This window comes from Leptodactylus fuscus, chromosome 5, assembly GCF_031893055.1.
Source record: "Leptodactylus fuscus isolate aLepFus1 chromosome 5, aLepFus1.hap2, whole genome shotgun sequence".
In the NCBI taxonomy this organism is placed as follows: domain Eukaryota; kingdom Metazoa; phylum Chordata; class Amphibia; order Anura; family Leptodactylidae; genus Leptodactylus; species Leptodactylus fuscus.
This window is the reverse complement of record NC_134269.1, coordinates 7073710-7089122: the sequence shown is the minus strand read 5'-3', so window position 1 is coordinate 7089122 and position 15413 is coordinate 7073710. Positions and strand designations below refer to the sequence as shown.

The 15413-nt window shown below is 44.9% G+C and overlaps 1 protein-coding gene and 1 long non-coding RNA gene across 2 annotated transcripts in view; one reads left to right on the top strand and one right to left on the bottom strand.

The window, feature by feature from the left end:
• LOC142202338 (uncharacterized) overlaps positions 1-15413 on the bottom strand; it is a 150650-nt gene that overhangs the window by 50289 nt on the left and 84948 nt on the right. The gene's annotated exons all lie outside the window — the stretch shown is intronic.
• On the top strand, positions 5446-6396 carry LOC142202438 (olfactory receptor 5P81-like). Its single transcript, XM_075272542.1, has one exon. The coding sequence runs from the start codon at positions 5446-5448 to the stop codon at positions 6394-6396; it is 951 nt and encodes a 316-aa protein (XP_075128643.1).

Sequence of the window (15413 nt, the reverse complement as noted above, 5' to 3'; positions counted from 1 at the left end):
ACTAGTGGAGCACAATATATAGAATTATAGGAGAGGTCTAGTGGAGCACAGTATATAGAATTATAGGAGGAGGACTAGTGGAGCACAGTATATAGAATTATAGGAGGAGGACTAGTGAAGCACAGTATATAGAATTATAGGAGGAGGACCAGTGGAGCACAGTATATAGAATTATAGGAGGAGGACCAGTGGAGCACAGTATATAGAATTATAGGAGGAGGACTAGTGAAGCACAGTATATAGAATTATAGGAGGAGGACCAGTGGAGCACAGTATATAGAATTATAGGAGGAGGACCAGTGGAGCACACTATATAGAATTATAGGAGGAGGACCAGTGGAGCACACTATATAGAATTATAGGAGGAGGACCAGTGGAGCACAGTATATAGCAGTCTTTCTCAAAGTGGGTGACAACGCCCCCTTGTGTGGAAAATTGGGGAGTTTTGAAGCATTTTAGTGGCAATGGCTGATTTTTGTTTTTCTAATATTTTAAACTAAATTTACTACACTAAAATCTACTACACTACATCAAATAATTTGTTCTTATTCCCTCCCTGTACTTGTCTGTCTCGATTTTTTTAGGGTTCTTGGAAAACAAAGACAGAATTGTGTGACAACCTCATCACATCCAAGAATGATGTTGCGTACTTGGCAGACCTGTATAAATTGTTTAATGATGTCAATTTCCAACTTAATGGTGACAACTTGAACTTGATTAAAAAAAAAAAAATGTTCCTGCTTTCATAGCCAAACTGCTCTTACACAAAATAATTGTGGCAGACATGAATTTCACAATTTCCCTAATATATCAGCAGAATCCTTCAACAACTTGCTTGTTTACTGCAACAAACATTTTCCTTTTGCCAACATTTGGAGAACCTTCACAGGGATTTCAAAGAACGATTCCAGGACATTTTAATATTGGACTATTTGAGCACAGTGCATAGAATTATAGGAGAGGACTATTGAAGCACAGAAGACGTTGGAAGATTTTGATTTACCGGTCATTCATCTTTATTACAAAGTTTTTCCAGATCTCTAGATGGATTGACTTGCTGTGCCTAGGCACTAACAAATCGTCCCATTACTTCTCAACTCACTCCTTTGGTTCTGTCCTTATGAAATGTCTACATCCTTTTGGTTCAAATGGATGTCACCCTAAGAAATTATATCAAGTAATACTGGGTGCGTGTGAAACTTGTTGGGATCTTAGAGCCTCGATAGCCCCTTGCTCAGTCCTTACAATATGAATTTTTCCTGCCATAGCGGCTATGCATCTACCAGCTTAAGAAGACCTCTGGAGAAAGTTTGGCTCCTCCACTGTTTGGGATGTCCTCACTCAAAACGGTCCAATCCATTTTTCTGCTAGAAAAAGGAAGACGCCTTTCTTTCCTTCATCGGAACATTAGCTAGAACATGTTTTCCAAACGCTTCTCAAATCGAAAGGATTCCGTAGGCACCTCACTTTCTGTGAGAAGGTCCTTCCCGTCAGTTCCCCTAAGGATTGGAAGATTTCATCCATTGTACACCAATATTTCCACCCAACCAAATTCTTCAAACCGGCTTTTCTCTATTCATGGGAATTCCAAATTAAGTATTATTCTTTGGCAAAAATGAATTGACGCAGTCCTGCTTTCTGTTCATGGTCATTCCCAATGTGTGCAAACTCAAGAAAATCCCTATAACTACTAATGAGATGGTACCGCTCTCCCTCTCAGCTTTTCCAACATTTTCTATCATCCTCCAATGTATTTTGGCACTGCATATCCCAGGAAGGAACATTACCGCACATTTGCTGGCTCCGCCCGGCCATCCAACCTTTTTGGGAAGACCTTCAGACCACTATCTAAGTCCTAAAACATCCTTTCTCTATCACACTTGAAATTGTTATTTTTTGTCTTTGCCATCTCCTCACTACACCGATTCTAAGTCAAATCTGGTCATGCTTATGATTGCAATGGCAAAACTACTCACCCCACAATTTTGGCTTCAGACTGAGACTTCAACTAAACAATTAGGGATTACTAAAGTATCTCAAATCGCCCACAATGAGGAACTCTCGAGTTGGCAAAACAGAGCCCAGCAGAAATTCCAAGAAACGTGCAACCCTGGCTTGATTACCGGGACTAAATGAATCTTTTTTTATGTAAACCTCTGCACTTCTCTTCTTCCTCTCTTCTCTTTGTTCTTACTTCCTCTTCTTCTATCTTCTTACTTCCTTTGTATCCTATCTGATCGCACCACACTTTACACTCGTATTCCTTTAATTTTCTAAGGCCGAGGTCACATGGGTTTTTTTTGGACAGAATTTTGACGCAGAGGTCGCCTCAGAATCCGGTCCAAAAATGGCTTGCCACAACTGGATGCATATAGTGCACCGGCATCCAGTCGTGACCTTCTGCTCCGGATTAGGCCGAAATGAATAGGCCTAGTCGGGAGGGAGTGTCCCGCCATGGACGTTTTCGGCTGAATCAGCCAGGGAATCCGCCGGAAGAAAGGGCATGTTGCTTATTTTGAGCTGGATTTTGACACAGATTCCTCATCAAAATCCGGACCCCAAAACCCCATGTGAACCCAGCCTAACTCCTCCATACTAAACCACCACCTCCTCCCCTTCCTTCACTTCCCACTTCTCCATTATCTCTCCATTTATAGGAAATTCCCTTTAGTATAAGGAAACCATCCACAGCTTTATACTTTTACTAATTAGTTTCTTATTTCTTATTTCACAGCATGTAAAACACTGCAAGATTTTGTACTTTGAGGTTCTTGTAGTTCTATTGGATTATCTAAGCAATAATGTGACACAAAACTGTATTCAATTCTTTATCCGGGATTATTTTATAATGCTATAATGTAAAATTCTAATAAAAATATTTGAAAACCAAATCATCATACAAAATGTCGACCATTAAAGTCTATGGGACAGTGTTGCAGTACCTAAAGCTGCTGCTACACATTGTATGGCGAGTGATCAGTGCAGCTCCCGGAATGTAAACATTTACAATTATACTGTAAGTCACTTTTCTTGAACAAGTCCCCAAATGTAATCTCCCATCATGTTTTCGTTGTACTGTCCTTTATAGCGACGTTTCCACTGGTCCCCAACTTGAACACTTTCGTCCAGAAGGTTTCACTGCTTCAGTCTAGATGTCAGTAGCTCAACATTGGACTTTGTGAGTCCTACATCTCGTATCAAATCCTTGAGATCCTTTTGCTTGGGGTAGTATCTCTCCATTTCTCCCCTACTGACTCTGTAGACTGGATCAGTTACATCTTCTTGTTCAAAATCTGATGTGCCCCTTTCTTCTGCTGATGGCTGATTTCTTTCAGGCGGTGCAGGTATGGGGAGCTCAGTGCAGTAAGGTACTGGAGCAATTGATGATAGGATATCTGGATACACCACTGGAGAAGCATTCTTGCCACTTTTATGTTTGGAATGATCAACCATGCAAAAGTAGAATTCCGCTGATTCATTTTGCTTCATATGTGGCGAATTCATGAAGACGCAAGCCAAGAAATATTCAATGAGAACACCGGACAGGATGTGTGAAGCCTATAAGATATACTTCGGAGTACAGATTGGGGACCAGGACAAACCTTGGGCACCTCACTACAGTTGTGAAAACCGCAAAAGAACACTTGAGGGATGGTTCCAATGGAAAGAAGCCATGAAGCTTGGTATTCCATGAAGCTTGGTAAGAATTTGTCGAGAGCTTACCAACCACTTAATGAACTGCTACTTTTGCATGGTCAATCCTTCCAAACGTCAAAGTGGCAAGAATGCTCCTCCAGTGGCATATCCTGATATCCCATCATCAATTGCTCCAGTACCACACTGCACTGAGCTCCCCATACCTCCACCTCCTGAAAGAAATCAGCCATCAGCAGAAGAAAGGGGCACATCAGAACAAGAAGATGTAACTGATCCAGTCTATAGAGTCAGTAGGGGAGAAACGGAGAGATACTACCCCAAGCAAAAGGACTTGATACGAGATATGGGACTCACAGCCTCTTGGTGCCATCTTTGCATCTAATTCCACACTATATTTCTCAGTCCTATTCAGTTGCTGCACTTGCTCTCACACTATATCGCTATCCCCTATAACTAAAATTACAATAAGTACTATTGTCCAGAAGACGTGCTTATATAGTAAACAGGCAGACACCTAGAATAGTCTACTGACCTCTAGACATGGCTAGAATGATGCAGACGTTAGAAGTTTTCAGAACAGTCTAGAATATTTCACCAGCATCTAGACATAGGATAGGCTTGTTAATTAAAATTAGAGATGAGCGAGTAGTGTTCGATGGAGTAGGTATTCGATCGAATACTACACTATTCAAAATACTCGTACTCGATCAAACACTACTAGCTGTTCGAAATTAAGATTTGATGCAGAACCAGCGTTGATTGGCAGAATGCTATATTTTGCCAATCAACGCTGGTTCTTCTCTTACCTTTAGAAGTCCTCTCCCGGCGCAGCGTACCCGCGTCCTTTTCCGGCTCTGAATTCACTCTGCTTGGGCATCGGGCCTGGGCAGAGCCGACAGCGCATGCCCGCAGTCGGCTCTGCCTAGGCCCGATGCCTAGCAGAGTGAATTCAAGGCCGGAAGAGGACGCGGGGACGCTGCGCCGGGAGAGGACTTCTCGGAGAATCCAGCCCGACCGTCACTCGTGGACTTGGTAAGTATAATTTGATTGAATGTTGCCTACCCCTGAAACGAGCATATCCCCCCATAGACTATAATGGGGTTCGAAACCCGTTCGAACAGTCGAACAGTGTGCGTCTATTTGAATCGGATTTCGAACCCCGAACATTTTAGTGTTCTAATTCTCTAAGTTTCTAATTAAAATATATGATTTTAAAATATCGATGTCCTGGTAGCAAAAGCAACGTTTATGAGTTGACATTAGTGTTTAAGATTCTTTTCAGATCTAAATAATCAGAAAATAACATTATTGAAACAAAGACAAAACAAAAATAAAAATTTGTTACCTAGTGTTATTTATTGTTCATTCTGAATGTCATATACTATATAATATAGAATAATGGACCATAACAAGCCTCACACAGTGCACAGCCTATCAATTACTGTAACCCTCCAGTCTCATCTGTTTCCTTCAATCACTTGACTGTGATCATTATTTCCGGATCCTTTGGGGAATTTCTTTGTTTATCTGACACTATAAAAACCACAACATCTGTGAGCTTCACCATTTACATAGAGGATGCCCCGACGCCTGTATATCTCTCATCTCGGCTGATAATTCCCTAATCCTCTTGTGAGCTTCTCCTAAGGGTAACAATTAGTAAGTAGAATATACCGTGCAATCTAATACATTTCCGTGTGATACATTTCAGGGCATTTTAGATACATTTCTGTTGAAATATTCCCAATTTGTCAAAGAAACAATTCTTGGATCTTCATCTGTATATTAATGATGTGTGAGGAGAACCAGACACAAGTCACTCAGATACGTCTTCTTGGATTCCGAGGTCTATACAAATACAAACCTCTTCTATTCATTGTGTTCCTCTTGACTTACATATTTATACTGGCCGGAAACCTTCTCATCATCCTATTAGTGACCACTATTGACCACCTGAAGACCCCAATGTTCTACTTTCTGAAACATTTATCCACCGCTGATGTCTTACTCACCACCAGCATTGTCCCCACAATGTTGGACATAATATTTGTTGAGGAGGGTATTTTCTCTCTTTGGGGCTGTATGATACAGTTGTATTTCTTTGCTATATTTGGATTCATACAATGTTACATTATTGCCGTCATGTCCTATGATCGATATTTGGCCATTTGCCATCCATTACGTTATTCTAAACTGATGAGTCCAGATGTTTGCCTCCAGCTTGTTGTTGGGTCGTGGCTTTTAGTCAGTGGGTTAGTATCTAGTGAGTTCATTGTTCTGATCCAATTCAACTTCTGTGGCTTGGATTCCATTGACCACTTCTTCTGTGACTCTGGACCTGTAATGGAATTGTCCACATCAGACACTTCTATTTTGATGTTGCTAGACGTTGTCATTTCCATCTTCATGATTTTTTTCCCTTTTGCTTTTATCATTGTGACCTACTGTTGTATTTTCTTCACCATCCTTAAAATTTCTTCAAATTATGGTAAAAGAAAAGCCTTCTCCACTTGTAGCTCCCACCTGATCACAGTGTGTGTATATTATGGATCCCTAATGACAGTATACATAGTCCCAGCTGATGAGGGCTCAGCCAATATAAACAAGTACAGATCCCTGTTGTACCTCGTAGTGACCCCATTGATGAATCCCATTATCTACAGCCTGAGGAACAACGAGATGAAGAGAGCTATGCAGAAACTGATGAGTCGGCTCTGTAAAAATGGATGGAAAATATGAAATATGTCACTTAAAGGTATTATAATACATGTATATCTAACTGCATTACATTTCACTGTGCATCACTTTGCCAGCTATAATAAATCATTTATTTAATGCCACCTATCCTATATTTGTCTATGTGCAACCACCTAGCCGTTGTGTTGGCAATTACTAGAGATTACCAAAAACCTGGCTCAACCTAAAATGTCCAGAAATTTTACTATTTGTGTGAACTAAAAAGGACACAATAAAATGTAATTCACATATAAAATGCAGAATGTAAGGAGGATCACATGGTCTCAGTGACATAGATGGGCTTATGGCTATACCTGATGACTCTCAGCCAATAAAAAGTGGTAAATGGAAAGGTTACAGGGCCGATGTCACATACAGAATACTTAGAATACTCAGTAGCTACTAGAGATGAGCGAACACTAAAATGTTCGAGGTTCGAAATCCGATTCGAACAGCCACTCACTGTTCGAGTGTTCGAACGGGTTTCGAACCCCATTATAGTCTATGGGGAACATATACTCGTTAAGGGGGAAACTCAAATCCGTCTCAAGAGGGTCACCAAGTCCACTATGACACCACAGGAAATGATGCCAACACCTCTGGAATGACACTGGGACAGCAGGGGAAGCATGTCTGGGGGCATCTAACACACCAAAGACCCTCTATTACCCCAACATCACAGCCTAACAACTACACACTTTACACACTCAATACCACCTCTCTGACAGTAGGAAAATACCTTGAAACCTATGTATTTGGCCCTTAGAGTGAGGAAAGCTTGTCACCAGCAGTGAATTTGGCCCTTGTAGTGAGTTTAGGTTGGCACCAGCATTGATTTTGAAAATCAGGATGGATTGAGCCTTTAACCAGCCAAGTTTGGGGAAATTCATGGTGGAGGGAGCCTCTAACCAGCCTAGTTTGGGGAAATTCATGGTGGAGGGAGCCTCTAACCAGCCTAGTTTGGGGAAATTCATGGTGGAGGGAGCCTCTAACCAGCACAGTTTGGTGAAATTCATGGTGGAGGGAGCCTCTAACCAGCACAGTTTGAGGAAATTCATAGTGGAGGGAGCCTCTAACCAACACAGTTTGGGGAAATTCATGGTGGAGGGAACCTCTAACCAGCAGAGTTATGGGAAATCAGGGTGGAGGGAGCCTCTACCCAGCAAAGTTTTGGGAAATTCACGGTGGAGGGAGCCTCTACCCAGCAGAGTTTTGGGAAATTCAAGGTGGAGGGAGCCTCTAACCAGCCAAGTTTTGGGAAATTCATGGTGGAGGGAGCCTCTAACCAGCAGAGTTTGGGGAAATTCATGGTGGAGGGAGCCTCTAACCAGCAGAGTTATGGGAAATCAGGGTGGAGGGAGCCTCTACCCAGCAAAGTTTTGGGAAATTCACGGTTGAGGGAGCCTCTACCCAGCAGAGTTTTGGGAAATTCAAGGTGGAGGGAGCCTCTAACCAGCCAAGTTTTGGGAAATTCATGGTGGAGGGAGCCTCTAACCAGCAGACTTGTGGGAAATCAGGGTGGAGGGAGCCTCTAACCAGCAGAGTTGTGGGAAATCAGGGTGGAGGGAGCATCTAACCAGCACAGTTTGGGGAAATTCATGGTGGAGGGAGCCTCTAACCAGCACAGTTTGGGGAAATTCATGGTGGAGGCAGCCTCTAACCAGCCAAGTTTTGGGAAATTCATGGTGGAGGGAGACTCTACCCAGCAAAGTTTTGGGAAATTCACAGTGGAGGGAGCCTCTACCCAGCAGAGTTTTGGGAAATTCAAGGTGGAGGGAGCCTCTAACCAGCCAAGTTTTGGGAAATTCATGGTGGAGGGAGCCTCTAACCAGCAGACTTGTGGGAAATCAGGGTGGAGGGAGCCTCTAAGCAGCAGAGTTTTGTGAAATTCATGGTGGAGGGAGCCTCTAACCAGCACAGTTTGGGGAAATTCATGGTGGAGGGAACCTCTAACCAGCAGAGTTATGGGAAATCAGGGTGGAGGGAGCCTCTACCCAGCAAAGTTTTGGGAAATTCACGGTGGAGGGAGCCTCTACCCAGCAGAGTTTTGGGAAATTCAAGGTGGAGGGAGCCTCTAACCAGCCAAGTTTTGGGAAATTCATGGTGGAGGGAGCCTCTAACCAGCAGAGTTTGGGGAAATTCATGGTGGAGGGAGCCTCTAACCAGCAGAGTTATGGGAAATCAGGGTGGAGGGAGCCTCTACCCAGCAAAGTTTTGGGAAATTCACGGTTGAGGGAGCCTCTACCCAGCAGAGTTTTGGGAAATTCAATGTGGAGGGAGCCTCTAACCAGCCAAGTTTTGGGAAATTCATGGTGGAGGGAGCCTCTAACCAGCAGACTTGTGGGAAATCAGGGTGGAGGGAGCCTCTAACCAGCAGAGTTGTGGGAAATCAGGGTGGAGGGAGCATCTAACCAGCACAGTTTGGGGAAATTCATGGTGGAGGGAGCCTCTAACCAGCACAGTTTGGGGAAATTCATGGTGGAGGCAGCCTCTAACCAGCCAAGTTTTGGGAAATTCATGGTGGAGGGAGACTCTACCCAGCAAAGTTTTGGGAAATTCACAGTGGAGGGAGCCTCTACCCAGCAGAGTTTTGGGAAATTCAAGGTGGAGGGAGCCTCTAACCAGCCAAGTTTTGGGAAATTCATGGTGGAGGGAGCCTCTAACCAGCAGACTTGTGGGAAATCAGGGTGGAGGGAGCCTCTAAGCAGCAGAGTTTTGTGAAATTCATGGTGGAGGGAGCCTCTAACCAGCACAGTTTGGGGAAATTCATGGTGGAGGGAACCTCTAACCAGCAGAGTTATGGAAAATCAGGGTGGAGGGAGCCTCTACCCAGCAAAGTTTTGGGAAATTCACGGTGGAGGGAGCCTCTACCCAGCAGAGTTTTGGGAAATTCAAGGTGGAGGGAGCCTCTAACCAGCCAAGTTTTGGGAAATTCATGGTGGAGGGAGCCTCTAACCAGCAGACTTGTGGGAAATCAGGGTGGAGGGAGCCTCTAACCAGCAAAGTTGTGGGAAATCAGGGTGGAGGGAGCATCTAACCAGCACAGTTTGGGGAAATTCATGGTGGAGGGAGCCTCTAACCAGCACAGTTTGGGGAAATTCATGGTGGAGGCAGCCTCTAACCAGCCAAGTTTTGGGAAATTCATGGTGGAGGGAGCCTCTACCCAGCAAAGTTTTGGGAAATTCACAGTGGAGGGAGCCTCTACCCAGCAGAGTTTTGGGAAATTCAAGGTGGAGGGAGCCTCTAACCAGCCAAGTTTTGAGAAATTCATGGTGGAGGGAGCCTCTAACCAGCAGAGTTGGGGGAAATCAGGGTGGAGGGAGTCTAGTAGGAGCAGAATTGTGCAATGCTTATGGTGGATGAATATGAGGATGTGGAGGAGGAATTGGAGAGGTTGAGCACAGACATCGACTTTCATGTTGGGGTGCTTTACACAGGTGGCCATGAAAATGAAGGCTCTATCCAGTGGTGGTTCATTTTTTATCAAAGTGAGCCAGTCGGCACTCTCAGTTGACAGCCGGCTGCGCTTGTCAGTGATGATGCCACCGGCTGCACTGAACACCCTCTCAGATAGGACGCTGGCGGCAGGACAGGACAGCACCTCCAAGGCATATAGGGCAAGTTCAAGCCACAGGTCCAACTTCGACACCCAATACGTGTAGGGCGCAGAGGGATCGGAGAGGACAGGGCTGTGGTCAGAAAGGTATTCCCGCAACATGCGCCTATACTTCTCACGCCTGGTGACACTAGGACCCTCAGTGGCGGTACTTTGGCAAGGGGGTGCCATCAAGGTGTCCCAGACCTTAGACAGTGTGCCCCTTGTTTGTGTGGACCGGGGAGCACTTGGTTGCCTAGTGGAGGAACTGCCCTCCCTGCCGCCAACGTCACATGCTGGAAACATCTCCATCATATTCTGCACCAATTGCTTGTGGCAAGCATTGATGCGATTGGCCCTCCCCTCTACCGGAATAAAAGATGAGATGTTGCTTTTATACTGGGGGTCAAGGATAGCAAAGATCCAGTACTGGTTGTCCTCCATGATTTTGACAATACACTTGTCAGTTGTAAAGCACCCCAACATGAAGTCAGCCATGTCTGCCACAGTGTTAGTTGGCATGACTCCTCTTGCCCCACTGGAAAGTTCAATCTCCATTTCCTCCTCATCCTCCCTTTCTACCCATCCGCGCTGCAACAATGGGACGATTCGAAGTTGCCCGGAAGTCTCCTGTATCACCATCACATCATCGGACAGCTCTTCCTCCTCCTCCTCCTCCTCCTCCTCCTCCATTAAACGCGATGAAGCGGACAGATGTGTGGACCTACTCTCCAGCTGTGACGGATCGGATGCTATCCCTGACTCCTCTGTGTGATCTGAGTTATCCCTGATGTCAATCAGGGATTCTCTCAGAACACACAAGAGCGGGATTGTAAGGCTCACCATCGCATCCTCAGAGCTCACCCTCCTTGTGGACTCCTCAAACACCCGTAGGATGTCACAAAGGTCTCTCATCCATGGCCACTCATGGATGAGAAACTGAGGCAGCTGACTTTGTGGCACCCTAGGGTTTTGTAGCTGGTATTCCATCAAAGGTCTCTGCTGCTCAACCACTCTATTCAACATCTGAAACGTTGAGTTCCAGCGTGTGGGGACGTCGCACAAAAGCCGGTGTTGTGGCACATGCAGGCGTTGCTGGAGAGATTTTAAGCTAGCAGCGGCTACTGTCGACTTGCGAAAGTGGGCGCACATGCGCCGCACTTTCACCAGTAGCTCCGGAAAATTTGGGTAGCTCTTTAAAAAACATTACACCACTAGGTTAAAGACGTGGGCCAGGCATGGAACATGTTGGAGTCCGGCAAGCTCCAGAGCTGCTACCAAATGACCATGCCTGGGCCCAGGTGCAGCGGCTCAAACCATATTGTCGTCTTATTGAGGAGGGCATCCCTCACCTCGGAGGCAGTGTGCTGTCTGTCCCCCAAGCTGATCTGCTTCAGCACGGCCTGCTGACGTCTACCAACGCCAATGCTGCAACGTTTCCAACTCGTAGCTGGGGTCAATCTAACAGCGGAGGAGGAGGTGGTGGAGGAGGAGGAGGATGGTGTTCTTCCCGTGTCCCTGCCAGGAATGTTAGACGGGGAGACGAGGTACACCGGGCCAGTTTGGGAAGCAGTCCCAGCCTCAACTACATTCACCCAGTGTGCCGTCAGTGAAATTCAGCGTCCCTGTCCGCATGCACTTGTCCACGTGTTGGTGGTCAAGTGGACCTTTGTGCAAAGCGCGGAACTAAGGGCCCGCCTTATGTTGAGTGACACGTGCTGGTGCAAGGCGGGGACGCCACACCAGGAGAAGTAGTGATGGCTAGGGACGGCATAGCGAGGTGCCGCAGTTGCCATCAGGTCCAGGAAGGCGGGAGTTTCAACGAGCCGGAACGCCAACATCTCCTGGGCCAGCAGTTTAGCGATGTTGGCGTTCAAGGCTTGTGTGTGTGGGTGGTTAGCGGTGTATTTCTGCCGCCGCTCCAATGTCTGAGAGATGGTGGGTTGTTGTAAAGAAGCGCCTGATGGTGCCTTTGATGGTGCAGGAGAAGGAGATAAGACAGGAACAGGGGAGGATGAGGGAGAAGTCAACAAAGTGGCGGAGGCAGATGAAGTGGTGTCCTGGCTCGTCCTCTGGAGTGCATCGCCAGCACAGTGAGCAGTGGCAGTGGCAGAGGCAGAGGCAGTGGCAGAGCCCCTAATCAATTTTGAGAGGCAAATTGTGCAGACAACACTATATCTGTCCTCGGCGCATTCCTTGTAAAAACTCCACACCTTTAAGAAATGTGCCATCGAGGTGGGAGTTTTTTGGAGCTGGGTACAAACTGGAACATCTTGGGAGATTCCGGGTGTGGCCTGGCTTCGCCTAAGCTGCTGACCTCTGCCTCTGCCTCTAGCTACCCTTTTTGGTGCTGCACCTGCCTCAACATCCACACTACTTTCCCAGCTTGACATCCTCCCTGTCCAGGTTGGGTCAGTGTCCTCATCATCCACCACCTTCTCTTCCAACTCCTGTCTCACCTCCTCCTCCTGCACAATGCGCATGTCAACTGGCTGCCCTGACAGCAGCTGCATCTCATCGTCGTCGATGAGGGTGGGTTGCTGGTCATCCGCCACCAAATCGAACGGAGATGGAGGAGACTCCAGTGTTTGAGCATCTGGACACAGATACTCGTCTGTTAGGTCAGTGGAATCGCGAAATGGAGGGGCAGGTTGCAGTACAGTCAAAGGAGCGGAGAACAGCTCTGGGGAGCAGGGACAGTTGGGGTTATTGATCTGGGAAGATTTAGAATTTTGGGAGGAAGGAGGACAAGACTGTTGGGTAATAGGAGGAGAGGAGGCAGAGTCTGACTGGCTGGTGGACAATGTGCTGTAAGCGTTATCCGACAGCCATTGCAAGACCTGTTCCTGGTTCTCAGGCCTAGTAAGGTTTGTACCCTGCAGCCTAGTTAATGTGGCAAGCAACCCTGGCACTGTGGAGCGGAGCAGAACCTGGGTGTATATGCCAATACCAATAAATTAAGGGTGTATGTAGGCCCCAATTTATTTGGTGGGATTAACACTTAGAACTTGTGTGTTTATGCGAATATCAACAAATTAAGGGGGGATGCAGGCCCCAATATATTTGGGGAATTCACACTCAAAAACTAGCTCTATATGCCAATAGCAACAATTGAGGGTTGTATGAAGGCCCCAATATATTTTAGGAATTCACACTCAGACCCTGGCACTATACGCCAATAGCAAGAATTGAGGGTGGTATGCTGCGCTGTTATTGGAGCAAAAAAAGCGCCAGGGAGGTTGGGAGGGGAATTAAATTTTCATGCACTTTACCACGCGGTGTTTGATTCGATTTGAACATGGTGAAAAGCCTGATATCCGATCAAACGTGTTTGATAGAACACTGTTCGCTCATCTCTAGTAGCTACTGTGGCTAGGAAGAAAGCCGTAGGAGATAGATGTGTTATCATCACTCTATGATCTAAACAATTGCTCCTATTGCTACTAGGAAAACAAAACCAATATTGCAGTTTTTTAGAATTATAGGAGAGGGCTAGTGGAGCACAGTATATAGGATTATAGGAGGAGGACTAGAGGAGCACAGTATATAGAATTATAGGAGAGGATTAGTGGAGCACAGTATATAGAATTATACGAGAGGACTAGTGGAGCACAGTATATAGAATTATAGGAGAGTACTAGTGGAGTACAGTATATAGAATTATAGGAGAGGACTAGTGGAGCACAGTATATAGAATTATAGGAGGAGGACTAGTGGAGCACAGTATATAGAATTATAGGAGAGGACTAGTGGAGCACAGTATATAGAATTATAAGAGGAGGACTAGTGGAGCACAGTGTATAGAATTATAGGAGAGGACTAGTGGAGCACAGTATGTAGAATTATACGAGAGGACTAGTGGAGCACAGTATATAGGATTATAGGAGGAGGACTAGTGGAGCACAGTATATAGAATTATAGGAGAGGACTAGTGGAGCACAGTATATAGAATTATAGGAGGAGGACTAGTGGAGCACAGTGTATAGAATTATAGGAGAGGACTAGTGGAGCACAGTATATAGAATTATAAGAGGAGGACTAGTGGAGCACAGTATATAGAATTATAGGAGAGGACTAGTGGAACACAGTTTATAGAATTATAGGAGAGGATTAGTGGAGCACAGTATATAGAATTATAGGAGAGGTCTAGTGGAGCACAGTTTATAGAATTATATAAAGAGGACTAGTGGAGCACAGTATATAGAATTATGGGAGGAGGACTAGTGGAGCACAGTATATAGAATTATAGGAGGAGGACTAGTGGAGCACAGTATATAGAATTATAAGAGGAGGACTAGTGGAGCACAGTATATAGAATTATAGGAGAGGACTAGTGGAACACAGTTTATAGAATTATAGGAGAGGATTAGTGGAGCACAGTATATAGAATTATAGGAGAGGTCTAGTGGAGCACAGTTTATAGAATTATATAAAGAGGACTAGTGGAGCACAGTCTATAGAATTATGGGAGGAGGACTAGTGGGGCACAGTATATATAATTATAGGAGGAGGACTAATGGGGCACAGTATATAGAATTATAGGAGAGGACTAGTGGAGCACAGTATATAGAATTATAGGAGAGGACTAGTGGAGCACAGTGTATAGAATTATAGGAGAGTACTAGTGGAGTACAGTATATAGAATTATAGGAGAGGACTAGTGGAGCACAGTGTATAGAATTATAGGAGAGTACTAGTGGAGTACAGTATATAGAATTATAGGAGAGGACTAGTGGAGCACAGTATATAGAATTATAGGAGAGGACTAGTGGAGCACAGTATATAGAATTATAGGAGAGGACTAGTGGAGCACAGTATATAGAATTATAGGAGAGGACTAGTGGAGCACAGTATATAGAATTATAGGAGAGGACTAGTGGAGCACAGTATATAGAATTATAGGAGAGGACTAGTGGAGCACAGTGTATAGAATTATAGGAGAGTACTAGTGGAGTACAGTATATAGAATTATAGGAGAGGACTAGTGGAGCACAGTGTATAGAATTATAGGAGAGTACTAGTGGAGTACAGTATATAGAATTATAGGAGAGGACTAGTGGAGCACAGTATATAGAATTATAGGAGAGGACTAGTGGAGCACAGTATATAGAATTATAGGAGAGGACTAGTGGAGCACAGTATATAGAATTATAGGAGAGGACTAGTGGAGCACAGTATATAGAATTATAGTAGAGGACTAGTGGAGCACAGTATATAGAATTATAGCAGAGGACTAGTGGAGCTCAGTATAAAGGGGATGTTGAAGCAGTTTTGTAGCAATGGCTGATTTGTGTTTTTCTAATATTTAAAACTAGTCTCAAACCCTACCTATTACACTACATCAAATAATTTATTATTCCCTTCCTGTCCTTTTCTGACCCTATTTTTTAGGGTTCTTGGAAAACAAAGACAGAATTGTGCGACA

Bases quoted from the DNA above. Each gene is read 5' to 3' on its own strand.
- LOC142202438 (XM_075272542.1), top strand. From the start codon at position 5,446: ATGATGTGTGAGGAGAACCAGACACAAGTCACTCAGATACGTCTTCTT.